Source organism: Nicotiana attenuata, unplaced genomic scaffold (genome assembly GCF_001879085.1).
Source record: "Nicotiana attenuata strain UT unplaced genomic scaffold, NIATTr2, whole genome shotgun sequence".
Taxonomy (NCBI): domain Eukaryota; kingdom Viridiplantae; phylum Streptophyta; class Magnoliopsida; order Solanales; family Solanaceae; genus Nicotiana; species Nicotiana attenuata.
The window spans coordinates 84,577-110,730 of NW_017673135.1; the positions used below are offsets into that span (position 1 = coordinate 84,577).

General features: G+C 38.4%; 2 protein-coding genes across 4 annotated transcripts; one reads left to right on the forward strand and one right to left on the reverse strand.

Annotated features, from left to right (window-relative positions):
• Positions 1-1,714: 1,714 nt before the first annotated feature.
• LOC109215539 (protein RETICULATA-RELATED 3, chloroplastic-like) lies at positions 1,715-3,681 on the forward strand. The gene is given in 3 exon segments (XM_019379620.1): positions 1,715-1,996; positions 2,235-2,539; positions 2,542-3,681. Coding segments are annotated over 2 exon segments (1,113 nt in total). The 5' UTR covers positions 1,715-1,996; positions 2,235-2,248; the 3' UTR covers positions 3,364-3,681.
• Positions 3,682-3,842: 161 nt separating this feature from the next.
• LOC109215538 (probable LRR receptor-like serine/threonine-protein kinase At1g06840) lies at positions 3,843-13,827 on the reverse strand. 3 transcript variants are annotated; one of them, XM_019379619.1, is made up of 22 exons: positions 13,474-13,827; positions 13,109-13,211; positions 12,080-12,233; positions 11,214-11,285; positions 11,020-11,091; positions 10,546-10,689; positions 10,381-10,452; positions 10,181-10,252; positions 9,969-10,043; positions 9,237-9,305; positions 9,056-9,124; positions 8,840-8,911; positions 8,638-8,721; positions 8,439-8,507; positions 7,745-7,897; positions 7,389-7,618; positions 7,140-7,298; positions 6,746-7,029; positions 6,332-6,383; positions 5,402-5,652; positions 4,751-4,885; positions 3,843-4,304 (listed from the first exon to the last, which is right to left on the reverse strand). In XM_019379619.1, exons 2-22 carry the CDS (start codon positions 13,200-13,202, stop codon positions 3,954-3,956), a joined length of 2,733 nt encoding a protein of 910 aa, XP_019235164.1. In that variant the 5' UTR covers positions 13,203-13,211; positions 13,474-13,827; the 3' UTR covers positions 3,843-3,953. The 3 variants fall into 3 exon arrangements, with proteins under 3 accessions (XP_019235164.1, XP_019235161.1, XP_019235163.1); XM_019379616.1 differs by having other exon boundaries at positions 7,389-7,897; XM_019379618.1 differs by having other exon boundaries at positions 7,389-7,897; positions 13,109-13,223.
• Between the last annotated feature and the right edge of the window lie 12,327 nt (positions 13,828-26,154).

Genomic DNA, 26,154 nt, shown 5'->3' on the forward strand with positions numbered 1-26,154 from the left:
TAGCAAATGCATCAATTTCAACCAATCGATTAATTTTGTATTTTGATCTAGAAAGAAAAAGTATATCTTTATTACGAGCCTGTTTGGAAAGCCACATTGTAATTGAATTTGGGTGTAATTACACAGTTTGGTATGTTTGTTTGGTCAAGTAATTACTTGGTCAACATTGAATTGGGTGTAATTGGAGGGGTGTAATTACACTCTCCAATTCTCAAGGGGAGGTGAGAATTGGTGGTAATTACACTGTGTAATTACAAAGTTGCTTTTTAGTTTCTTTCCTTTTTATTTTATTTTAATTTATTTTCTTTATAACTTTTATTTCTATTTTTTTAATTTTATTTTTATTTTTAATTTTATTTTGAAATTTTAAAATATATTGTTCTATGTATACATTATTTATCTTTTATTTCTCTACCTTTACTTCTTGTGATCCCATGTAATTGCTTATATTTTATTTATTATTTATTTTATTATTCTATATTTTAAAACTACACCTCCTAATATTAGAAATAATGAGTCATTAACAAACTTGGCATATTACAAGTGATGCAATTAAAGTAAAATTTTGTTTTTAAATATGATTATAAACTTATTATGTTTCCTATTCTTAAATTGTAGTGGAACTTACTATTATTATGTTGGAATTTGACATATGTTAAACTATTTTTTTGTGTGTGTTTTAAAATTGTGCTATATTCATGGTTCCAATTTACTTGTTTTATAGTATTGGCTCACATTGCATATTGTTCATTTTTTTAGTTAGACTTCATAGATTAGTTTTGTCAAACATTTGAATAATGTTATGACATCATATTTATATATATTAATATTTTATCAAATATGAATTCCGTGATGTTCTTACAAAACATATGTTTTTAGTTTTGTAAGTATCTAAATTAAATATTATTAATTTAGAATATATATATATATATATATATATATATATATATTATTTTTTATAATTATTAATTATAAATATATTATTACTAATTAATGTAAATTCACGAAAAAATATACATTAAATACCAAATATAATATCATTTACACTTATAAAAATTTATAGGCATATATTTATTATATTAACTTTTAAGTTTTGATAATTACTTTATTTAAAATTTAATCTAACTATATAATTATACTTGTGCAACCAAACATTAAACTTGTAATTACACTGTAATAATACTATGACAAACAAACAGGTCGTCGTAATTACATAACTGTGTAATTACTAGGCTGTGTAATTACCAATCTAATAATTATACCAATTCCAATTACCCGATAGCTTTCCAAACAGACCCTTAAGTCTAAATCTTTGCGCATACTATAAGTAGAATTGATTACTTAGTTCAAAGCCACCAACCCTGAGCAATGTGGAGTAGTAGGTGCTGATCAAATGACTGAAAAAGTGAACCAACAACCATTTTCGTGATTTTTCCATTTGCCATCATTTAAGCCCAGTGGGCCATTATCATTACCTACTCTAAATACAAGTTTTCTTCACATTTTAATTTAGAGTTTTTTTTTTCTTTTAACTCGTGTCAGAAATATATACAATTAGTAACTGAAAAAATATATAAAATTCATATTTTTTATATGTAACATATAGAATATATATATAAATAAGTATACAAAAAAAAAACATATTTTTTGGCTATTATGTTAACAATGTCTGTACAATATCATTTTCACTTTTAAGCTACTTGTAACTCCCAAAAAACAGATGCTAACTGCTTCAGACACCGTCCATTTGTCAATATTCCACTGTTTTTTTCTTTTACCTCGGCTCTGCCGTCCTGTATTTAGGTCATATTAATAGATTCCCTTATTTAACCTCTCCTTTTGCATGCAGATCCCCATTTTAGTGCCACTATAGGTGTAAAGCCACTGTCATTTTTTTCCTCTGCTGATCTGAGAATCTGAGATTATTACATTACATGATCTGTAGCTGCTGAAAGTACTCATCTTTTGTTAAGTAAAGCTCAGAAATCTCTCACAGGTAACCCCTTTTCCTTTCTTGATTTCTTGTTATCTCCGCCACTTTTTGTTGTTGTATATTTTTGTTTTTGCTTTACTAAAACCCATAAAAATTTGATCTTTTAGTTACATGAAAGATAAATTTTTTTTTGTTGACTTTGTTTTTTCAAGATTCCATTTTTTGAGTAGTGTAGATCAACTTATTAAATATTGATATATAGTAGTAAATAGTACCAACTGTTTTATTTTTTCCATTTTAGGGTGGTGGTAGAAAATGGTGGCGATGTCTCAACTTTGTTACACTCCACTTAGTGGCTACTCTCAGAATCATAACTTAAACCAAAGTTGTTACATTTCTGGGATCACAAACAGATTTTGTGGTAATAAGTTTCAGCAAAAACTCAGCTTTAACCCTTTAAGAAATAGCCATATTAGTTCTAATAAGTTGGATCAAGATTTGTTGCTGAAGTTTCAAGTTCCTTGTGCTGGTGGTGGTGATGGAGGAAGTATTGGGATTGGAAGGGGTGGTGGGGGTGGGGGTGGGGGTGGTGATAGTGGGGGTGGAGTAAGGGTGGAGATTCAGATGATTCAAAGTCTTCTTGGGATAGTATTGGACCAATTGGTGCTTTTGTGAATGGTTGGAGATCAAGAGTTGCTGCAGATCCACAGTTTCCTTTTAAGGTTCTAATGGAGGAATTAGTTGGTGTAAGTGCTAATGTTCTTGGTGACATGGCATCAAGGCCTAATTTTGGACTTAATGAACTCGATTTCGTGTTTTCAACACTTGTTGTTGGATCAATTATGAACTTTGTGTTGATGTATTTATTGGCACCAACTGCATCCGCTTCGATTCAAACGCTGCCTTCGATTTTCGCTAACTGTCCGCCAAGCCACATGTTTCAGTCCGGTTCTTATGGTTTGTTGAGTAGGCTTGGAACTTTTGTGTATAAAGGAACTCAGTTTGCTGCAGTTGGATTTACTGCAGGGCTTGTTGGGACTGCACTATCTAATGGTTTAATCAAGATGAGGAAAAAAATGGATCCGAATTTCGAAACGCCAAACAAGCCACCTCCAACACTTTTAAATGCTGCAACTTGGGCAATACATATGGGATTCAGTAGTAACTTAAGATATCAAACACTTAATGGTGTTGAGTTTGTGCTAGCCAAAGGTCTTCCTCCATTGGTGTTTAAGTCCTCGGTTGTGGTTTTGAGATGTGTGAATAACCTTCTTGGGGGAGCGACATTCGTCATCTTGGCGAAGATGACAGGTTCACAGAAAGCAAATGAAGTAAAGGTAGTTGGCGTTGAAGACGGATTAGTTGCAGAGAAAGAGAGGTTGCTGGACCAGAATGACAATATGCATACTGCTGATTCTGCTTCAAAGTGATTATTATCAGTGTGTATTTGTTTCTAAAACGTGCCATCCAAAACCGGCTCCCTCCCTCCTGGTTGAGCATTTCTTTCGTTTTTCTCTTATTATATGATCTATAAATAAAATGAATTATGTTAGTCATTTTAGTCCAAGAAATTCTGGCTTCTTGTTCTTGTAAGGAGCTTGGAGTTAGTCAACCATAGCTTTGGTTCCATAGAACAGAATAGGAGTTCTGATATTGGTTTGAGGTTTGTTTTAAGTTCATTTCTATGGTTGAAGATGAGATATTATGTGAAAAACATCTAAATATAACATTGTTTCTCAATTACTGCATGGAAAGGTAACTAAAGAGGAAAGGCAAGCAAAATGGTTTTTGTTGTGTGTTACTTAGCTATAGCTTTGATAGTCTCTATTTTCTTTTTCTTTTTTTCTTTTTTTGTGTGGAAATTATGAGTTAATGTTCCAACAATAGCAGACTTAGTGTAATCCTATTGTTTATACTAATTTTCCTAACACAAAAGATAAGCAACTATTAGCAAGGCATAATGTGGTAATACCCTATTCTACATACTAATTTTTCTAATATACAAAAAGATAAGCAACTATTAGCGAGGCATAGTGAGAGTGATACCACTGATACTATAACCTCCTGTCATACTAGATGATAGAAATGCATCTCTGCTAGTGGTTTCAGAGAATGAAGACGATGACTTTGGTTCATTAAACTTGGCTTTAGAATCTACTGTATGGGCTTCAGTATCTGGAATCATGTTGAGAATAGACTGAATAGTTTCTAGCTCCCTGACCACTTCTAACATTGAAGGTCTGTCTTCTGGTTTATCCTCGCAACACTTAAGAGCCAAAGCCGCAAACTTTTCCATGCATTCAGAAGGGTAAGGTCCCATTGTACTGTCCATGACAGAAAACATCTTTTCCGAGTCATGAGCCAAGTTTACCTGCAATTGATGGTTCAAGGTTGTAATTCAATATTTCCGAAAGGGACTATTAAACACAGTAGAGTTGCTCTATTCGCAACCTATATGTCACAGGTTCGAGGTATTAAGCCTCATTGCAGAAATGCTAGTGTACGCACTTCCCCTATCCCTTCCCTATCCGGAGGTGGATGCACCATACAAATGATGGATTCAAACACTAAGTATAACATACATGAAAATCACTAAAACGCCAACAAAAAAGCATCATGTCAAAAGCGCAATTTGTTCAACAATAAGAACTAAGAAGATTACAAGTTGAATCCATCAAGTTTAAATACTGAATTTGCGTTTGTCCCTACCCTTGCAATAGTCAGGAGTATTTCACTTTGTCTGTGCGGATAAACCATCTATCAAACATATGCAAGCAATAAGTAATTGGACTTAGGAAGTTGTCTATGAAGAAATACCTCGCGAACAATATTTTTTCCGTGTGAGATTGGCCGCATGCCTGTTAAGATTTCCAGAAATACAACTCCAAGGCTATAGACATCACTTTTATCGGTCAATTTACGGGTCAAGAAATATTCAGGATCAAGGTATCCCTGCATATACAAGTAGAGTATCAATAGAGCCAATTCAGTGATACTAGTGTAAATATAGCAAGGTCAAATGGAAACAAAAAAGAAGGAAAAGTTTAAGCATCCAGGGAATGGTATATTGTCTTTTTTGATACTGCAATAGCTGAACTTTTAGGAGAGGGGTTGCTGTAATTTAAAAGGTAGATGAGATGTTATCTTAGCATTGCCAAAGTACTAAATAAGCCATCAAAATCTATTGTAATTTCTGTCTACACACGCACACAAAAAAAATAAAAGGCAGTCTGGTGCACTAAGCTCCCGTTATGCGCGGGATCCAGGGAAGGACCGGACCACAAGGGTCTATTGTACGCAGCTTTACCCTGCATTTCTGCAAGAGGGTGTTCCCGCGGCTTGAACCCATGACCTCCTGGTCATGACAACAACTTTACCAGTTACGCGAAGGCTCCCCTTCAATTTCTGTCTACACAAGTAGATTAAAAAAAAAGAATCAGTTGAATGATTAATGTAGTCTAGACTTACAGGTGTTCCCTTCACAATTGTTGATACATGATTAGGTAATACACCTTCATCATCTTGTACAGGTGCAAGCCTAGACAAACCAAAATCAGCAACTTTAGCTGTCATTTTAGAGTCTAGAAGAATATTGCTGGCTTTGATGTCCCTGTGGAATATCGGCGGGTGAGCTTCTGTATGAAGGTAAAGGATACCCTTAGCTGCACCAAGTGCAATCTGTAATCTTGCTCCAAACTTCAAACTTTCTTTACATGTAACTGTCAAAAAAAATGGGAAGGTATCAAATGTTATTTTCTATAATCAAATTGATCAAAAGTTGAAGAATAAAAGCAACAACCTGATCAGGAAAATCATTAAGTTTACTTTTCAATTTTCTAGATGTGGTTGTTGGCTCTTATTTAGGTGATATCTATGTAGACATAGTGACTGACATACAACTATTAGGTCAAAGTCAGCTTCTTGACATGTGATCTCCATTTACGCATAAAAACGATATTTAAGAGCAGTCTATTGTACAAGTCAAAGATAGTAGTACTTGTTTAAGGAATATAAAAAATTATGAAATCCAGCTCCAAGGAGTGGCCTAGTAGTCGAAAAGCCGGAGTAACAATCTTAGGGGACCGAAGTTCCAATCCCAACAGACTGAGCCATCTGCCTATGTCTCAGTAGACAAAATTATACCTATACTGATGAGAGGTAGCAGGTACTTAGTGAATTAATTAGTCGAGGTGCATGCAAGTTAGCAGGTATTTGGTGAATTAGTTAGTCGATGTGCATGCAACCTGGTCGGGATAACAACAGTTATAAATAAAAGAAAAGAAGAAAAATATCAAATGCCCCTCCCTGGCTCTTAGCTGCCTTTAATAAAATACTAAGAAAATGAAAATGATGGATCAGAATCGACGAGGAACAGAATCCAGGGAACTCTTTCCTTACCAGAAATCCAGTTTCGCAAAGTTCCATTGCACATGAACTCATAAACCAGCATCTGCAAATGCATAAACAGGAAGACACTAATTTATTCACTTTATGACTCTGAATGCATCAACAGGAAATGAGTACTTTTACACTTAGGGAAAGGTTCCTAGTAAAGTGGAGAGAATGAAAAAGAATCCAGATATAAAATATGTCGTTATTTCTGGAATGGTCTAACAAGGAAAGTGTGTCACATAAATTGAAACGGAGTATGTAATTTGCACACTAGGAAGCGTGACGTCTGAAAGATTTCTAGAAATGATTTCAGGCGTATACTAAGGAAATGTGAGATCTAATGACTCGCAACCAATAGGAAAAGATTGAAAACTAACAAAAGAGATGCTACAGCACACAGTGTGAGTGGATTGATCATACCTGTTCTCCTTCTTCATCACAGTATCCTAGCAACGAAACTAGATTTCGGTGATGTAACCTTGATAACAGGGATATCTCTGTCAAGAATTCCTTTTGCCCTTGTAGCGATCCTTCTTTTGCTCGTTTGATAGCAACGATTGTTTTGTCAGCTAAAATTCCCTTAAAAACAGTCCCATATCCTCCTTCCCCAACTTGATTTGAGATATCAAAGTTGTTAGTGGCCAATGTCATTTCTCTAAAAGTGAAGCTTTTAATGCCATCCATTTTTATAGAGAGCCTTGAGGCTGGAATTAAGATATTAAACCTTATAAGTTTCATCAGTTTTGCAGAGAAGAGTCGAAAGAAACATATTCGTATAAAGTAAAGGTAAAGCTTACCAAATGAGAGAACTTACATAAACGTTTTCTTGATGATAGGATGCTTTGGTATTTGGCATGTTGTCTTTTGATTAATACAGCGATAATTGTTGAAACAAATGCAGCAAAAACACCTGCTACAATTGCAGCTATCAAAGCACCTTTGCTTTTATGTTTAGCTTGAATATCAGGATTCACTGCAGCAACACACGGATCCACATGATTTAACTCAATCGCGGAGTCATTTAAAGTTGGACTAGAGATACATTGAAGCTACGAAAACTTACAGTACGAATAAGGTCCCAACAGAGTGAAGTTAAGGAGCTCATAAGGCCCGAATAGGTCAACTACACTGATATCCCAAGATGAGAAAAGCTCGCTGATACGAATGACCTCACTTTTATTAAATGTACTGACCCCAACTGCTGGGAAAACCTTTAAGTGCATTCGTAGACGAGGTCCTTCTTCCCAAGAACTTGATTCAATCAACATTTGGTAAAGGTCCAAATGAAGATCACTAGTCATATACAGCAAAAAGTAATGCACATATGGATCAAAGTAAGAAAAACTAGGACTTTTCAGCCGCCATCCAACTCTTAGAGGCGAGGCACAAGAGCAAGGAACAGGTGATGTTGGGACATACTCATAATAGTTATCCTTAGGGCATGCATGAATAGGACAAGAGCCATTTACATTCGTCGAGTTACTTGTCTCATGTTCTGCTCTGGCTTCAGAACCACAGAATTTGATGATGTTCCTTACATTCGCATTGCTGCACACTGGATTTCCCTGCAACCTAAAAAATTGTCTGATAATGTTAGGAGCAGAAGTATTACCAAAAGTTAGCAGAAATCACTTACTGAGGCACATAATGTCTTTTAATTATTGAAGAATTAACCTAAATAGCGATCCACCCAACCGCTTAAACTAAAAATAGTCGGCGGATGTATAACTATATATAATCAATTTATAATCTATGTATATCGGCTAGGAAAAGTAAACAGTGAATCTAGCCTGCTATTTGTGTAAAGATTCCTTTATTATTGAAATGTGGAGATGAAGTTAGAGACGGATGCAATGTATACAGGTACCAGGTTCAACTGAACCTGGTATTTTCGATGCTAAGCATAAGTTTATGTATAAATATTCATTGAAATTATAACAAATAGTAGATATGAACCCATAACTTTAAATACGCAATGGGTTCAATGCTAAGAACCTTAAAGGTTGAATCCATAAAATTCTAATCCTTGGATGAAATGACAACGAAATCATACTTTCAGTAATCAGTGGAATGTCTTAAGTTTTCTCATTGAATATGGAAAGGAAAACCATACCTTAGAGTGACATTAAGAGGAGGTTCAAGAGTACCCGAAATGTCCGAAAGTGAATTATTCCGAAGATCACTAGGTTTGCAAAGAAGATACAAGGGTTAGAATATTCCCTCACAAAAATCCAGACTTCTGTGTGAAGGTTCATTCCTGAAGTAAATGATAGTACTATTCAATACAGAAATTTGATGTTACAATATCTTACATTTCAAGTCTGGAAGTTGAAGTTAACTTCTTTTGCCAAATGACGGTAGAAAAGGAACCATTCAAATGGTTGTTCTCCAATGACCTGTGACAAGACCATCAAATCGATTCGTTATACATAAAGTTGAGTTGCAAATTTGTATATTGCCTTACAGAAACAGTACTAAACAGAAAATATTGCAAGACACAGTGAAGATCCTCACAGTTTCTGCAAAGAGGGAAGAGAGGAAAAGCTCTTCGGAATAGATCCATCAAGACGATTGTGTGACAGAATACTGCACGATGAGTATGTACAACGCATTAGATTAGGACAGATGACAGGAAAAATACAGAGAAGTAATGAACTAAACACAAAATATGGCTGAAATGAGACACTAGATATATGAAGAAATCATGTAGCAAGAAACCGCGAAGTATACATAGTTGTCATATTGTTGGAAAGCTTATTCTGTGGTATAGATCCAGACAGTTGATTCCAGCTGAGATCACTGTACAAACAGTAAGCAGGAAGTTAAACATATCAGAAGATTTTTTGCAGTCAAATAATCATGAATCAAGAAGTATACAAAGTAAAAGAAACAATTGTATACTTGAACTTACAGATAGCTTAGGTTCTGTATTCTGCTAAGATCAGGAATGGATCCTTGCAACTTGCAATTTCTGAGACTTCTGCAATATTATCAGAAGCATTGCATCTCCATTTGAGTACGGGACAGCAGGATTCAACTTTACATCTTATTCTATCTACCCGATCCGTCATAATAAGATGTACTGAACATTCTCTTTCATATACATTTTCCAATATATGCATGTAAATTAAGACTACTCACAGCAGACAAAAAAAGGCAGCCTGGTGCACAAGATATCCCGCTTTCATGAAGGGTCCATGGAAGGGCTCCACCCCAGGAGGTGTGATGTAGACAGCCTAACCTAATGCAAGCATTAGTGGCTGCTTCCATGGCTTGAACTCGTGACCTATAGGTCACACGGAGACAACTTTAACGTTGCTCCAAGGCTCCCCTTCATGGCAGACATAACAATTTCAAAAATTGATAAAGACAGTAAACAATTTCTTAATCACACGTAATATTAGACAGGAGGAAGAAGCATTTGAAATTTCAAAGGTGCATAGCACAAATTTAATCATTGAGTCACCTCCCTCATTGCTCTAGTATAGCTACAACCTTTACTATGCTAGTCCTTCAAATGTAAAACTAAATAATGCTGTGTCATAGAGATAAATTAACCTCGTCTGGTCAAGCGAAAAACTAAAAGAAGGAAAAGAGGATAAGAAAAGAACAAAAGAGAAAAACATGTTCAAGGAGCACTTACAGTTTCACTAATGATGAAATGTTTCCATAAGAAGCTGGAATCTCGGATCGGCTGAAATTGTTGTTATCAAGTTGGCTGCATAGGAAAATTCAGAAAGAGACTTTGCTTGTCAAGATATAGTTATACATCTTGAGCACATACAGCTGATGAAAGTTGCATATGAGGTTCAATATATGTAAATCATGTGTGTGTGTGTGTGTGTAGGGACTTACATTATCCGAATAGACGGAAATGCTGAAAACTCAGGAGGAAGGTATCCTGAAAGATTATTACTGTCCAAAAGCCTGTCGACAGAAAGTATCATCACAAAAACATTACTCCATTAGTTCACAGCCAAGATAAAGTCATTCTAAAGTTACGAAAACGTGTTCTGAAGAAGAGAAGCTAACAGGAATTTCTTCCATTAACTTACAAGTGAATCAGAGTGGAGATATTGGAAAGTTCTTTAGGGATTTGACCACTCAGTGAGTTGTTGTTGAAGTGGCTGCAGACACAAGATATGTTCACATAAGATAAACAAAGATAAAACCTTAGACTTCTTTCAATTTTCATAACAATCAAAATGAGTTGAACTCACATATGTTGCATACTATTTAAATGGGAAAAGGATTTAGGAATGCTTCCGGATATCTGGTTCTGGTCTATCTGGAATATTCTCAGGTTCAAGAGATATCCAAGCTGATCAGGTAAAGATCCTGAAAATCGGTTTCCGTTCAAGAGCCTGCATATCAACATAGTTGCACTTGGATCAAACCAATAGACAAAGTTTTAGAACATATTCTTCACAAGCATTAGGCTTTAAAGGGCAGCCCGGTCCACTAAGCTCCCGTTATGCGCGGGGTCTAGTGAAGGGCCGGGCCACAAGGGTCTATCGTACGCAGCCTTACCCTACATATCTGCAAGAGGCTGTTTCCACGGCTCGAACCCGTGGCCTCCTGGTCACATGGCAACAACTTTACCAGTTACGCCAAGGCTCCCCTTCATTAGCCTTTAACAATAGTAAATCAAGATGGAACCAAATAAAAAGAGGAATTGAATTCATTCAACTTACAGAAGTTTCAAAGACTTGATTTTTCCAATCTCCCCCGGTACATTTCCAGTCAAATCATTCCACATGAAATTCCTATGAGAAAGAGAATTATAAATGTAATAGTAAGATGCATATATAAAAAAAAAAAAAAGTTAAAAATTCCATTTTGTTATTACATATCTGAATAACGTTATATGTGAAATAATATAACTCACATAATTTTAAGATGGGATAGTTGTCCAAGCTCAGGAGCTAAACTTCCAGAAAGATTCATATTCATCAAACGGCTGCATAAGGAGAAAATTAAGATGTTTAATGTTATTTCATGCATTGCACTCACACAAGATAGTAGTATAGTAAATAAACATCTTTTGCTAGAGGTTGCAGCTAATTATAAAATCTTGGGAAAATGTCCAAATTTATCTCTCTACTATATCAAATATCTCAATTTTATTCTCCGTTATACTTTCAACCATTCATACTGCTGCCATTAGCAACTGCTACATATTTACCCTAATTTAAACGGAGCTCCTCCATAGACAGACGTGATTCCACTAGTCTAAATACTTCGGAAAAATCTTCTTTTTGAATATATTACCCTTCATTATATTTCAGGTTAGAGATATGTTACGGTCAAGGGATAAACTGACAACAACAACAACAACCAAAAAAAAAAAAAAAAACCTCACAGGGGAGGGTAATGTGTAATGTGTACGCATACCTTATAAGTTAGAGAGGCTGTTTGCTCAAAGAAAGACGAAAAAGAACAGTGGCAATAAGCAGTAACAACAACAAGATAGATATCATAGTAAAAGAGACAAACATGAAGTAATAGAAATCTAAAAATAAAAAAATACGAGAATATAGGACCCGGAGCGAAATCAAAGAATACAAGAATATAAGGAAAGGTACAATTAAGATATATATATATATATATATATATATATATATATATATATATATATGGCATGAGAAATACAAAACATTTAATTTAGAAAATATAGGGTGGCTTTGAATAAACCTAATTATGCAACAATGAAGTTTCTTCTTAGTAAATTATAAATAGAGAAGAGTAACATACAGCTCTCTGACATGAAAGTAACCATCTGTTCCAACTTTGTTAAAACAATAAACTTCAGTCCAGTTTGATATACATGGATCACTACCCTTCTGCCAATTCTTCAGATACTCCATATTATCAATTAAACCACTTTTTACAGATACCAAAGCTGAGACTGCAAATTAAATGGCAATAGGAGATTCATAATTAATCATCTCATTATGGAAAATGTAACCATAAAATAAGATTTTCCTTAGAAATTAAGCATCAGCTCTATCAAAAAGATACTTAAACCAGCTTTTAACATGGACTAATACAAACAAGATGCCTTTAAATAGTACAGTATTATTCTTAATTTTCCTCTTCACGAATAAAAATGCTATGGTTTCGCAAAAGGCGCGCTAGAGTTAAAATTTAAAAAAAATGGTAGGGGCAACTTAAATATTACGTACATGGTGTAAATAAAAAAATGATAGCAACATTAGGAGGAAAGTGGTGAAAGGACAAAAAATAAAAATAAAGTACAAATAAAAAAATGGTACAGTTAAAAAAAATAATAGGAAAGATGACATTGTATATCCGCTCCCAAAATAATAGCCGAAAAATGTATATTTTTTGTATGTATATATATACATTATGTATGTTATAAAAATTATACAAACATTATGCACTTTTTCGGCTATCGAATGTAAATAGTTTTTGGCGCGGCCTAAAAGTGAAAAAAAGCCCATTTTTAAAAATGCAAGGAACTTCTCTTTTTTGGATATACCACATAAATTGTGGAGAACATACCATTGTCAAAGATAGCTCAAACTTTTTTTGCAAGACATGTTTAACCATTAATTAATTAGCATAAAGGACTATAGAATTCTACCATTGCATGAAATCTCGTAAAAATTTAATGCATCTATTTAGATATTGCTGAAAAAACTTCTATTTTATGAAGCAGCAAAACCCTTTATGTAATCAAAGTATAAATTAAATTGTGTTCAAGAATTCAATTAGAAAGATAATATAAACTTTAATTAAGAAAAATAGAAGAAATCCAACCTTCAGAAGGATGAGTAACTTGAGCAACTGTAAGCAGCATAAAACAATAAATTGCCGTAGTAAAAACATATCCACAATATCTTACTCCCTCCATCTTCAACCCCTAGAAAAATATCTAGCCAAAGATAGGTAGCCAGTTTCACCACTTATATTATAAACACTCACTACCAAAAAAAAAACCAGGATTTAGCGACGGACAAATTCTGTTGCCAGAAGAAAAATCCATTTAATTCCATTTAACGACGGATTCGTGACATATTATCAAGAAATTTTGTTAGCTACGAGCGATTAGGGATAGATTAATGGTGAAGTTCGTCGCTAATTCCAGTTTTTTTTTGTAGTGATTAGAAGTTGGAATAATTTACCTGATGTAGAACAGTGCGCAACTCGAGCGACACGACGTGTAATGCAGATGTATATGAGTGTTAAATTAAATAACTTGCAAAACATTGGCTCTTATACCATGTTATATATTCAACCCAAAACATCAACAACAGTGAGCTTTTTATTTCCACCACGAAATCCAAAAGTGGGATCAAAATTCAAACAATTGCACAACCGATAATTTTATCTCAAAAGAGAAGATCGCAGGCTTTATATATTATATGCTTGTGGTTGTTGCAGTAATCTAGTCGTACATAGCTTATAGATATTGTGAAGTAGAATTAAGGATTTGTGTGGAAATGCTTTGCCAAGAGAGAGTTAAGAAGGCTGATGATGATGAGACTAGCCACATCACATGACAACATTTTATATATATATATATATATATATATATATATATATATATATATATATATATATATATATATATATATATATTGTCCTTGTCGCGATGCCTCCAACAATAAATACATAAACCAAACAGTGGGTAGATACGTACGGGAAGAGAGGGGGGGGGGGGGGGGGGGTTTTTGATATATTTCGAAAAAGGAAAAAAGATGACTTATTGGTGTTTGGATTATTTAAGGTGAAATAAAGTCTTTTGAGCAGTTGGCTGTTGGATACTTGGATGCTCCTGACCGACAGTGGAGACTTAATATAAAGTTTAAAATGGCAATACAGTCGAGATTGATGAAGAAATCAGAACATATTTAGTTGAGTGAGTTTAAGCCAACGTAAAAATTATTTGCATGCACTATCATATCATCTTATTTGTAGCAAGAAACTGTTTGACCGAAAGACGATAATCTTTTGATTAAACTAATTAATCAGTTATTAAGTGGAGTTAATCCTAGTTAAAGCTAATAACTTCAGACCTTGGGTTGACAGTACGAAAGGTGTAAGCACTGAGGAAATGGAATTAATGCACAAGCAATATATAAATATGTCGAATGTAACAATGTGCATAAAGTATCAAGTATTAAATAACCATAAATGACAATAAATGTAAATAAGGAGAAAGATTCACCCAATATTGAATGAGGTGAATGATTCTTCCCTCTGACAATGAAGAATGACGAGAATGTAACAGCATATTGAGCACTTTCTCGGATCTGGTGGAAATGACAATAGATAATCCAAAAGGTCGAATCTCTCCAGAAAGTTATTCTTTGTATTTATCTAGAGAGTTCAAAAGTGTTCTTATCATCTATAATATTACAAGCCCTTTGCCTTATCTCTCATTCTATTTATATGGGATATTCCCAAAGAACCCTAAAAGTACAAACAGAGAGAATATTCCCTATGAAGATCCCAATACAAAACTAGTCGTTACTACTATCTGCTTTACTCGACCTCGGTCGTGGTTGACTTCCTGGAGCCTCGTTCAGTTGATCACTGGTCGACTACAGCCAAATTGCCCATGATAAGTTACAAATTACTCACGATAATCACCTCTCCGTGCTGAATTTCCTCGGTCGGATTTTGACCCATATAGTTAGTCCCTCCGCTTATCGAGGTTGTTCTTTGGTCGACCTCGGTGAGCGGACTTCATTAGTCGTAGTCGAGAAATTCACGTGGGCAGGTCGAGTAGTAAAGATCACGGTCGAGATGGTAACGTGGCGCTTTGCGGGCCGCAGCTTATCGTGACGTTGGTTCGGACTGACGTCACAGCATCATGCGTCATTATTACACATCTTCCCGATGCAGTGCATCGCTTCCTGTGCCCCTGTCAGTTCGATCTTTACGTATCAGCGGTTGATTTTCTCGATTGGGGTGCTTGTGTTCTCTATAAATAGGGATTGGGAACCCATTGTATGATCCTTTATGTTTTCTAGCATTTGAACCTGCATATTTTCCTCCCTTCTTCTTCTTTCTGTATTCTCGCTCTCATTGTTTCCATTTTCGCACCTTTGTTCTCCTTTCCGATTTAAGCGATTTCTGCTACTTCTACCTCTTTCTGTATATATCTTCTACATTTACATCTAATAAAAATGGTTAATACACCTCTTATCTCTGATGGGGTTCCACAACCAACTCCACTAGCAGTAAGAATGCCCCCTCACGATGATGATGTTGTTGTCGCTGCAGAGGATGAGAGTTTTCCCACCGTGGAGGAAATCATTCCTCGTAATTCAGGCTCCAGGTCGGACTTCTCGAAGCACCTACGGACGAGCCTGAGCTTGTGAAGTCCGAGATGGATGCAGACTCCCAACTATGCCTTATAAAAAGGACTAAGCGATCGTTGCAAATATAATCCGGTTTACAAGTTCGGAGTCGAATCCCACAGAGAACTAAGGCTTAGCTAAAGTTGTTCAATATTGCTAAGAAATACAAGTTCAAGTAATTTCCTGATTATAGTGATTATAATGTTTATTTCTAACTAATAAACTAACAACTATTATAAAGCAGTAAAATTATCAACTAACAAGGATGAAATTTAAGACAAGATTAAGGAGGTCTAGAGTTATGATTTTCCCAATTGTCGAAATCCTTCCCGCTATGCCTTTAATAATTTCGCCTAAGTATTTTTACCGATCGTGAGTACATCGGGTGTCATAATTCTCTTCCGAGCAACTACCGCAATTTACTAGACATATTCTTCCGAACTACGCTAGCTGGCACTAGTTTACCGCTCACTAAGATCGCATCAAGGTTTCGTTATTCATAATCCCACCTTTAAACCCTTCGTATTGATTCCTCACATACGTCAGGAGTGATGTTGTTTAACAACTACCTAAATATGTACCCTTTTTCAAGCAATACATACTACATAGGCACAGTCAATTGATTGTCATTCAATCAACAACAATAAACACGTGGTTGAACATAAGTCAAGAAAATGAGACGTAGGCATCACAAAACATGCTGTCCAAATAACTAAGGCATAATAAGCAATTTTAGCTCATAGGGAAGATACTACACATGCCAAAGCCTAAATATGCTACTATTAAACAAGTCAAGGGCGCCTAGGAATCTCATCTTTCTTCCTCCATTTATTCCCTAAATTCTTAATCTACTCTAAAAAAAATGCACCCGGTTCAAAATACATCCCATGGAAAAGAATCGAGGCACAAAGAAAACTACGGGGGATTATTACTACCTAAAGGAAACTAAAAGACATATTTTGGGATTTTTGTTTAGACTTTAATCCCTTAAGAAAACTGTCTCGGAGATCCATCATCGGAAAAAGTCCAATTTTCTACTTTTTTCATTTTCCTAAAAAAAATATTAAATTAAACCAACACAACTAGAATAGCATAGAAAGTCACCCAGATAATTTCCTCACCCCACACTTAAAATTGTGCATTGTCCCCAATGCACACCATAACTAATAAGAGGGTAAAAGAAACTCCCTGGTAGGCCGAAACACTAGCAGCTCATGGGGTACTCAGACTTCTCCCAGTCCTAGTCCTTCGTGCGGGTACCTCACACTTAGTTCCAACCACCTGGTTTGCTGTTGCATCCTTCCAATAGTTTTGCTTTTCATGCTCCTAGAAAATCAAAAATCGACACAACAAAAATAATATAATTAAAAAAAATAAAAGAAAGCAGTAAATCTAGGTTGCCTCCCAACAAGCACTTGATTTAACGTCGCGACACGACGTGAATCACTTTCTGCCTCTACTTCGAACTTATGAATTGGACCCCAAGTTTTGATTCTGCTCTATGATCATGCTCTTGGGGCGATACAAATTGTTGCGAGCCAAAAATTAAATGATACTTTATGAACGCTTTGGCTTTCGACCGAAGAGTGTCACTTTGCCTAGACAACCTTGAAAATTTCAGAATATAGGGCTCATCTACCTCTTCCTTTGACTCTTGCATTGGCTCATACAGATCAATTTCCATTTCACCATCTCAACATAATGTAGAGAAGTGTTTGGAATGAGGTCCAACGCGCTCAAATATATGAATTTCAAGATTTTTAACCTCCTCAACACCAATCACACCAGAGTCAACTAAATTTGTATCTTCAACATCCCTGGTTGACTCTAGTATTACTTCTTCAACATCAACATCCTCAAATTCTAGTTGGTTAGATTGTTGGTTTTCTACTCAGACATCATCCATTTGCACCTCAATTTCAGCATCTAATTCATGCTGTTCTTGGCTACTATCAACAATATTGGCTTGTTGAGCATTAAATGCTTCAACTAGTTGACTCACTTGTGCCTCCAGGTTGCGAATACTAGCATCTTGCCTTTGTATGTGCAGTTATTTTTTATTATTTTGTTCTACAAGGCGCCTTAGCATATCCTTGATCTCTTTCAGGTCACTATCCCTGTGTTCTTTGTTCCTATTAACTTCACAAGAAAACGACGAACCATCAAAGTAAGGAGTTGAGGGAGGATAAGGCATATAAGCACAACCATGAAAGTGACCATCTTGACCACCACACATATCACACACATTCCACACATAAGATTGAGTTGGTGCACATAACTCACTCTCGAAAATATTTTGATAATTTTGCAATGGGTGGTTTCCTCCACAATATGCATAAGGATCAATAGTAGAATTACCAACACCTAAACTCTCGTAATTCCATGATGTCATGTTTCTCAAATCAACAAGTAGAATAAATAAAATAAAAAATAAAACAAAATAAAATAAAACAAAATAAAGTTCAAACTTGAAACCTAGTAATATGTACACCTAAAGCTACACCGTTAGTTTCCCGACAACGGCGCTAAAATTTAATCACGTCCAACTATGCCTTATAAAAGGACTATGCGGTCGTTGTAAATATAATTCGGTTTACAAGTCCGGGGTCGAATCCCATGGAGAACTAAGGCTTAGCTACAGTTGTTCAATATTGCTAAGAAATACAAGTTCAAATAATTTCCTGATTATAGTGATTATAATGTTTATTTCTAACTATTAACTAACAACTATTATAAAGCAGTAAACTTATCAACTAACAAGGATAAAATTTGAGACAAGACTAAGGAGGTCTAGAGTTCTGATTTCCCCAATTGTCGGAGTCCTTCCCGCTATGATCGATCGTGAGTACTTCGGGTGTCACAATTCTCTTCTGAGCAACTACCACAATTTACTAGACATATTCTTCCAAATTACACTGGCTGGTACTAGTTTACCGCTCACTAAAATCGCACCAAGGTTTCGTTATTCCTAATCCCATCTTTAAACCCTTCGTATTGATTCCTCACATACGTCAGGAGTGATGTTGTTCAACAACTACCTAAATATGTACCCTTTTCCAAGCAATACATACTAAATAGGCACAGTCAATTGATGGTCATTCAATCAACAACAATAAACACGTGGTTGAACAAGTAGAGAAATCCAACGGCTCAATTATATAAAAACATAACAAGAATTTATCCTACAAAAGGTTCTATCAAAACTCTACATAACAATTAGCTATTCATAATAGTATGCATAACTACAATACTAGAATTCATAACCAATAATGGAAATAGGAAGAAGGAAGTGAAAAACTCGTAGAAGAATTTTCCGCCTTGCTCCTAATGTATTCTTGCCTCCTTAGGTTGAATCCCCATAAAAATGGTGTTTAATTACTATTTATATGTGTAGGTAAAAGACCTAGACGAAATAACCCAGTCCAAAACCAACAAGGAGACGAAATAGGCTTTTAAAATCTGGAACACCCTGGCTACATGCCTCGCGCCGCGACCTCTATAGCGCATTCCACCTCGCTGCAGCCTGTGCGACGCCACCTCTGTCGCACGCTTGGTCTCGCGGTAAGCCTCACGGAACACGCTCAAACGCGAGCAAGAAAGCTCGCCTCGCCTGCTGCTTTGCTGCTTCTTTTCTCATTTTGATTTGCTGCCTAACATTGCCACTTCTTTTCTCTTCTTTTCCTTTCTTTTCAATTCTTTGCATTTGTTTATTTTGTCTTCCTTTGTATGTTAACTTTAATCCTTATATATTCCATAATTAAATAATCATAAATCCATTCTTGTAGTGTATAAAATACACATAAAATCTTTAGTTGCTCCCAATTTCATCTCCAACGTACCTACACATAAAATAAACTCAATTAAGCACACATATAATATAATTTAGCATTAAAGCACCTAAATATAAGGTAAGTAATGCACTAAAAATATATAATTATAGCCAAACATCACAGCCCATCTTGCCGAGCTTAGGGCCAAATACAACATCCCTGCTCACATTGATCTGGTCCCAGTTGGGAACGACGTAATCTACATTCATCGTCCTGGGTATTGCGCATTTTACGCGTACCCATTCCAAGTGGGCTATTCTCTTCCTCTTCCCTCGTTCGTGGAGGAATTCCGCCGCTACTATGGCATCTGTCCGGCCTAACTCTCCCGTTATTATAAGCTCTTCCTTATGTTGATAAAGTACGCAGAGCTGGCCATTCGCGGGATTTCCATCTGCCATCTGCTACACCTTTTCGTGCCAAGCTTCCATAGGGGTACGATGATACACCTCCGCCATCGTGGGACCAAGGGATTGTTGGTGAAGATAGACGATAAAGGCAAATCGTCAGTTTTGGTTTAATTTCTTCTACATTAAGACCTAACACGTGGTGGCGAAACCCAGTGGATTCCCTGAAGCGTGGGACTTTGCCCGTAAGTGTTTTTGCTAACTGATTGTTTGTCGTCTCTCTCCAGTGACCTAATCGTTCTTCTTCTTCTTTTGTGCATCTGGGAAGGTGCCTCCTATGTTGGTGGCTGACATTCGCGACTGGGTGAGTCCGATTTTACCACACACGGTGGGGATCCACGAATGGTCGTCGTTCAACAAGAAGTTTAGACGTAAACCTTCTTCGACCGGTAAGTTACTCCTTTCGATCTTCTGTTGCTTCGACTTTCATGGCGTCTTCTTTTTCACTCCCTCCCTTCATGTAGTAGGGTCAGTTTTAACTTCTATTTTTGCTGTCAGGTCGGAGGGCTGCGAGAAGAGTGAAGGCTCCTACCCCCGCTTTTTGTTAGTCAGGTGTATCGACCGGGTCTCTACTCGCTGCAACTGAAGCAAATCCGTACCGATTGCTGTTGCTTCTCAGACTTTAGGAGACCCTTCGGTGGAGACTCCAACTTCTCCTATATTGTACTTAGTGGACGAGTTATCGCCGAGCAAGGAGGAAGCAATTTCGTTAAAAAGGCAGAGAATAGAAGTTGGCGGCGAGACAGTAGGAAGTGAAGGGTTAACAAGGGGTGATCCCGAGCTGGCCACAGCCGCATCCGAGGGCGGCGTGGCTTCGAACACTGAGACTTCGCCCCCTTCAGATGTAGAAATTTCTCCCTTACCCGAAGATACCATGGAAGGAGGAGGGCGATCAGAGGCAGCGGAGGTCGTTCCGAGGAGTGATCTATCGCCGTCGGGGGAGGCTGATGTTCCTTCCTCTGCCGATGAGAGGGGGAAAGGTGTGGCCGTAGATGGCTATGAGTTCGGTTCCGACATCGATCCCGAAGAGGTACGAATGTTCGATGAGGGGTTTACTGGGATAAAAGTGAGGACGGAGGAATTTACTCGCACCATAGTCATTCCCTTGACTGCGACTTGTTGGTGAATACAGAGAGCGTACTCCCTTCTTTGGTTCCTCTCTGCTCTAGCACCGAGAATAGGACTTTACGGAAGTTTAATGATGCCAATCTTTCGTTAGGCATATCCGGAATGGCTTTGAGGTAAGTTTATTTTTTTGTTTTTGTTGTTCTTGTACCTTACGTCCTTTCTCTTTTTTTGTTTTTACTGACTCTTTTTGGCTCTTCCTTTTTCACTAGAATCTCATTTTGGAGATCGAGAGCGCCCTCCAAGAGGACAAGCGGAAGGTCCTTTTTAAGAAAATGGTTTTGAAGTTTTGTGAGTACCGTGAGATACGCACTCGATTCGGTGCGGACGATAATTTCCAATCTCTTAGAGATGATTGAGGCAGACGGATGATGAACTCGTGAGGGTCATCGAAAAATGTAGCGAGCTCGAGGGAGCTCTTAGAGACAAGGAGGACGAGCTTGAGGTGAGCAAGGGGGTCGAGGCTGAGTGTGCCGATCTTCAGGCTCAAGTGGCATCTCTACAGGCTGAGCTTGAGCAGAGCTCAACCAGGGCCGATGACTTGAGTGAGGAGTTGAATGGGAAGACGGCAGAGTTGGGGAAATCCAAGGAGGTCAGGATGGCAGCTTTGGCAAGGGTGGCGGCATCGAAGGAGGTCATCCGCGTCCTCAGATATGAACGGGCGAGTGAAGCGGCGGCCGTGCTTAGGGAGGCAAGGCTTGAGGAGCGGGTTGGCGAGCTTGAGGGAGAGGTTTCAAATTTAAATGATCAGCCGCTCTTGAGGCTGAAAAGGCGCAGCTATTGGCTCGACCATCTTCCTCTCACACTTCCGCTTATCCTGACGTTGCGCGGGATTCGTATGAGAAGTGGATCCATGCTGAGACCCAGCTAGACATATATAGGGACTTGATGGCGGTAGGGAGAGTTACTGAGGTTGAGTTCGAGGGTGCTCATGCCAATGTGCGTGCAGCTCGAGTCACCTATGGTTATGATCCCGCCACGGGCGGGCGATGATGAAGACGAGTTAGGCGGAATCGAGCAAGGTGCTCGGTATGATGATGTGTACTCGACCAGCAAGGATGATCGCGGGGATGATGCCGCTAGTGATGCTTTTTGTAATTTGTTTATACTTTTGTGGGCGTCTGTTCGGCCCTTATAAGATACCTTTTTGACTTGGAATGCTACTTTTGCTGTTTATTTCTGAGTCTTCTATTTTTTCTTTGGATGTTTTCCTCAATTGATTATCTTGGTATAAAAGAACTGCGTTGGTAGGCGTTAGCTTGAACATGGACGAGTGCGTCTTTGACTAGTTCGAGCAAAGTTAAACGTTGCCATAATTAATTCAGACGAGGTTAACTGTGAATGAAATTCGAGCTGGGTCAAATGTGAGTTGATTCGAGCGAGGTTGAATGTTACTCTTAATTAATTCGAACGAGGTCGAATGTGAGTTGATTCGAACGAGGTCGAATATTGCTCTAAATTAATTCAAATGAGGTTGAATGTGAGTTGATTCGAGCGAGGCCGAATGTTACTCTTTATTGGTGCAGTGTTAAACTTGGTGGAGACAAGCGAACATCATATGCTTGTATGTTTTGCTTACATATATATATATTGGAGAAGTTTACACGTTTTTCGGGATGGTATTCAAGTCTAGTCTATCTAGTCCCTTTTATTGGTCGACCTGGAGAAGTATTCGAGGGGTTGAGTAATGAATTAGCTAACTTGTATTCTGACCTGCTCGTGCTTAACTTCGAAATGTTCTCCTCGTCGCCTTATTAAAAACCTCTCAGAGAAAACCCAATTGGGACAAAATTCAGGTGTGGGAAAAAGAGCGGATTGGAGAACATCTTTCTTTAAAAGTTGAAGTACTTGAGGTGGGCGATGTTCTAGTTGTTTGGTAGTAGTTTTCCTTCCATCGTTTCCAGTTGGAATGACCCTTTGCTTGCTGCTACCGTAATTTTGTATGGGTCATCCCAATTAGTCCCTAGCTTTCCTTCCCGTGGATCCTTGCTTGCTTGTGTTTTGACTTTGAGTACGTAGCCCCCGACTTTGAGCGATCTGGTCTTGGATTTTTTGTTGTAGTATCGCTCTGCCTGTTGTTTTTGGGCGACCATCCTTTTGTAATCCATGTCTCTTCGTTCTTCGGCCTCACCGAGGTCTTGCCTCCTGCATTCGTCATTTCTCGGTCTGCTCTCGTGTGAGTACCTTAGACTTGGTTCTCCGACCTCGACCCGTATTACTGCATCAGTCCCATAGACTAGTGAGTACGGTGTTTCTCCTGTGCTTGTTTTTGGCATTGTGCGGTATGCCCATAGCACTTCCGCCAGCAACTCCGGCCACATTCCCTTGGCGTTCTCGAGCTTCTTTTTCATGATATTCAATATTGACTTATTGGAGGACTCCGCTTATCCATTGCCCGCAGGATGATATGGCGTGGAGAGTATTTTTTTGATATGACATTTCTTGAAGAACTCGGCGATGTTTTTTCAGTGAATTGAGGCTCGTTGTCACAACTGATTTCTTTGGGGAGGCCAAAACGGTATACGATATTCCTCCATATGAAGGCGATCACTTCTTGCTCGCGTATTTGGGCGAATGCACCTGCTTCCACCCACTTCAAAAAATAGTCAGTTAAAACTAAAAGAAATCGTACATTACCTCATCCTGCTGGGAGAGGTTTGATGATGTCCATCCCCCATTTGATGAAAGGCCAAGGCAAGGTGAGTGAGTGGAGGTGCTCGCTCGCTTGGTGGATCATGGGGGCGTATCTTTGGCATTGTTCGCATTTTTTTACGAAGTCGGCGGCCTCTTTTTTCTATGTGGGCCAGTAGTAGCCTGCTCGTATGAGGCATCTGACTAGGGCTCGATTGCCGGTATAGACTCCGCAGTGACCTTCGTGGACTTCCTCTAGAATGCGTCGTGTCTGGTTTGTGCCTAAGCATTTCGCTAGGGGGCCGCCATACGTTCTTTTGTACAAGTCGTTATTGATGACATTGTACCTGGCCGCCTGCATTCGAAGCTTTTTGGCTTCTTTTTTATCGTCTGGGAGCACGCCGTCCTGCAAATATGTAACAATAAGGTTGCGCCAGTCCCAAGTTAGGTTTATTGTTCGTACCTCAATTTGATCGATCGACGAGTGGAGGAGAGTGACCACGTTCCTTCCTCCGATTATGCTTTTAGTGGCCGCTGCTAGTTTGGCAAGGACATCTGCTTCGATATTCTGTGCTCGAGGGATTTGGTCGAGCTAGCACTCATCGAACTCGGGTAACAGCTTGCAGATCTTGGCCTGGTATTTTTGTAGTCTTTGTTCCTTGATTTGGAAAGTCCATGTGACTTGATTGACGATGAGCTGAGAGTCGTAGCGTAGGACTACTCGCTTTGCTCCGTACTTGAGTGCTAATTTTAGTCCTGCAATCACGGCCCCATACTCGGCCTCATTGTTAGTCATATCTGGGCATCTTATGGACTGGAAAATTACTTCGCCTGTTGAAACCTTGAGCACTAGTCCCCTTCCCGATCCCGACGCGTTAGAGGCGCCATCGGTATACAAAACCCATAGGTCGTGTATTTTGAGGGAAGTGCGGGCGGATTCCTTTTCGACTTCAGGTGTTATTTTTGTGCTGAAGTCGGTGACAAAGTCGGCGAGCACTTGCGACTTTATCGCTGTTTGCGGTTGATAGGTTATATCGTGCTCGCTCAATTCTATGGCCCATTTGGCCAATCTGCCCGACAACTCGGGTTTGTGTAGAATACTCCTTAGGGGAAAAGTCGTGACCACTGAGGTGGGGTGACATGGAAATAGGTCCTAGCTTTCGTGAAGCTACGACCAAAGCCAAGGCTAGCTTATCGAGGTGTAGGTACCTCGTTTTGGCGTCAACTAAAGTTTTGCTAATATAATAGATGGGAGATTGCGTACCTTTGTTTTCTCGGACCAGGACTGCGCTCACAGCCACGTAAGATACGGGCAGGTAGACGAGGAGACGTTCCCAAAGTTCCGCCTTAGCGAGAAGTGGGAGTGAAGATAGGTACGCCTTTAATTCTTTCAAGTCTTTGATGCACTTGGAGTTCCATTGGAGTCCATTGTCTTTCTTGAGTACGCTGAAAAATTTATGGCATCTGTCGGAGGACCGCGAGATGAACCTCGACATGGCGGCTATGCGGTCGGTCAGCTTCCGTACCTGTTTCTTATTGGTTAGGTTCTACGGTATTCCTTCTAGATCTTTGATTTGGTCGGGATTGACCTCGATGCCTCGTTGTGATACCAAGAAGCTGAGGAACTTTCCCGAGGTTACGCCGAAGGCGCACTTTTCGAGGTTTAATTTCATATCGTAATGTCTGAGTATGTTAAAGGCCTCTTTCAAGTGGTCGATGTGATCCTCTTTCCTTTTTGACTTGACCAACATGTCATCGATGTAGACTTTCATGGTTTTGCCGAGCTGGTCTTTGAACATTTTTGTCACCAACCTCTTATACGTCGCCCCTGCGTTTTTTAGTCCGAAAGGCATCACTCTATAGCAGTACGTCCCCTGGTGAGTGATGAAAGTTGTATTTTCTTGGTCTTCCTCCTCCATGAGGATCTAGTTGTAGCCGGAGTAGGCATCTAAGAAGCTTAATAGCTCGTGCCCGGCCGTTGCGTCAATGAGCTGGTCAATATGGGGTAGGGGGAATGAGTCTTTCGGGCAGGCTTTGTTCAGATGTGTGAAGTCTACGCACATCCACCATTTCCCATTCTTATTTTTCACCATGACCACGTTGGCGACCCATTGAGGGTACTTTGATTCTCTGATAGAACCATTTTCCAGTAGTTTTTCAACTTCCTCACAGACCGCATCATTTATGGCGGAGTTGAATTTCCGCCTAACTTGCCGCACTAGGGGATAAAACAGGTCGACGTTCAACTTGTGTGTCGCTATTTCTTACGGGATGCCCGGCATATCTGTATGGGAAAAGGCAAACAAGTATGCGTTGTTAGCTAAAAATTGATGGAATTTACCTGGTTCCTGAAGTTTCTAACCGATGTATGCTTTTTTGCTGTGGTCGTCTTTGTCTAGTTGTGCAGGGTCAAGATCCTCTACGGTCGACCCTGTGGCTTCTATGATTTCGGGGTCCCTGATGACATCTTTCTCTTCGTTATCACCTGACCCCGACCCTGTTAATTG

Excerpts from the sequence above, each read along its gene's own strand:
- LOC109215538 (XM_019379616.1), bottom strand. The coding sequence starts at position 13,202 with ATGGAGGGAGTAAGATATTGTGGATATGTTTTTACTACGGCAATTTAT. Across the intron at positions 10,453-10,545 it reads TTAAATAGTATGCAACATAT|CCACTTCAACAACAACTCAC; the intron begins GTGAGTTCAACT and ends TTGTGTCTGCAG. Across the intron at positions 7,299-7,388 it reads GTTGGGACCTTATTCGTACT|TGAATCCTGATATTCAAGCT; the intron begins GTAAGTTTTCGT and ends GTGTTGCTGCAG.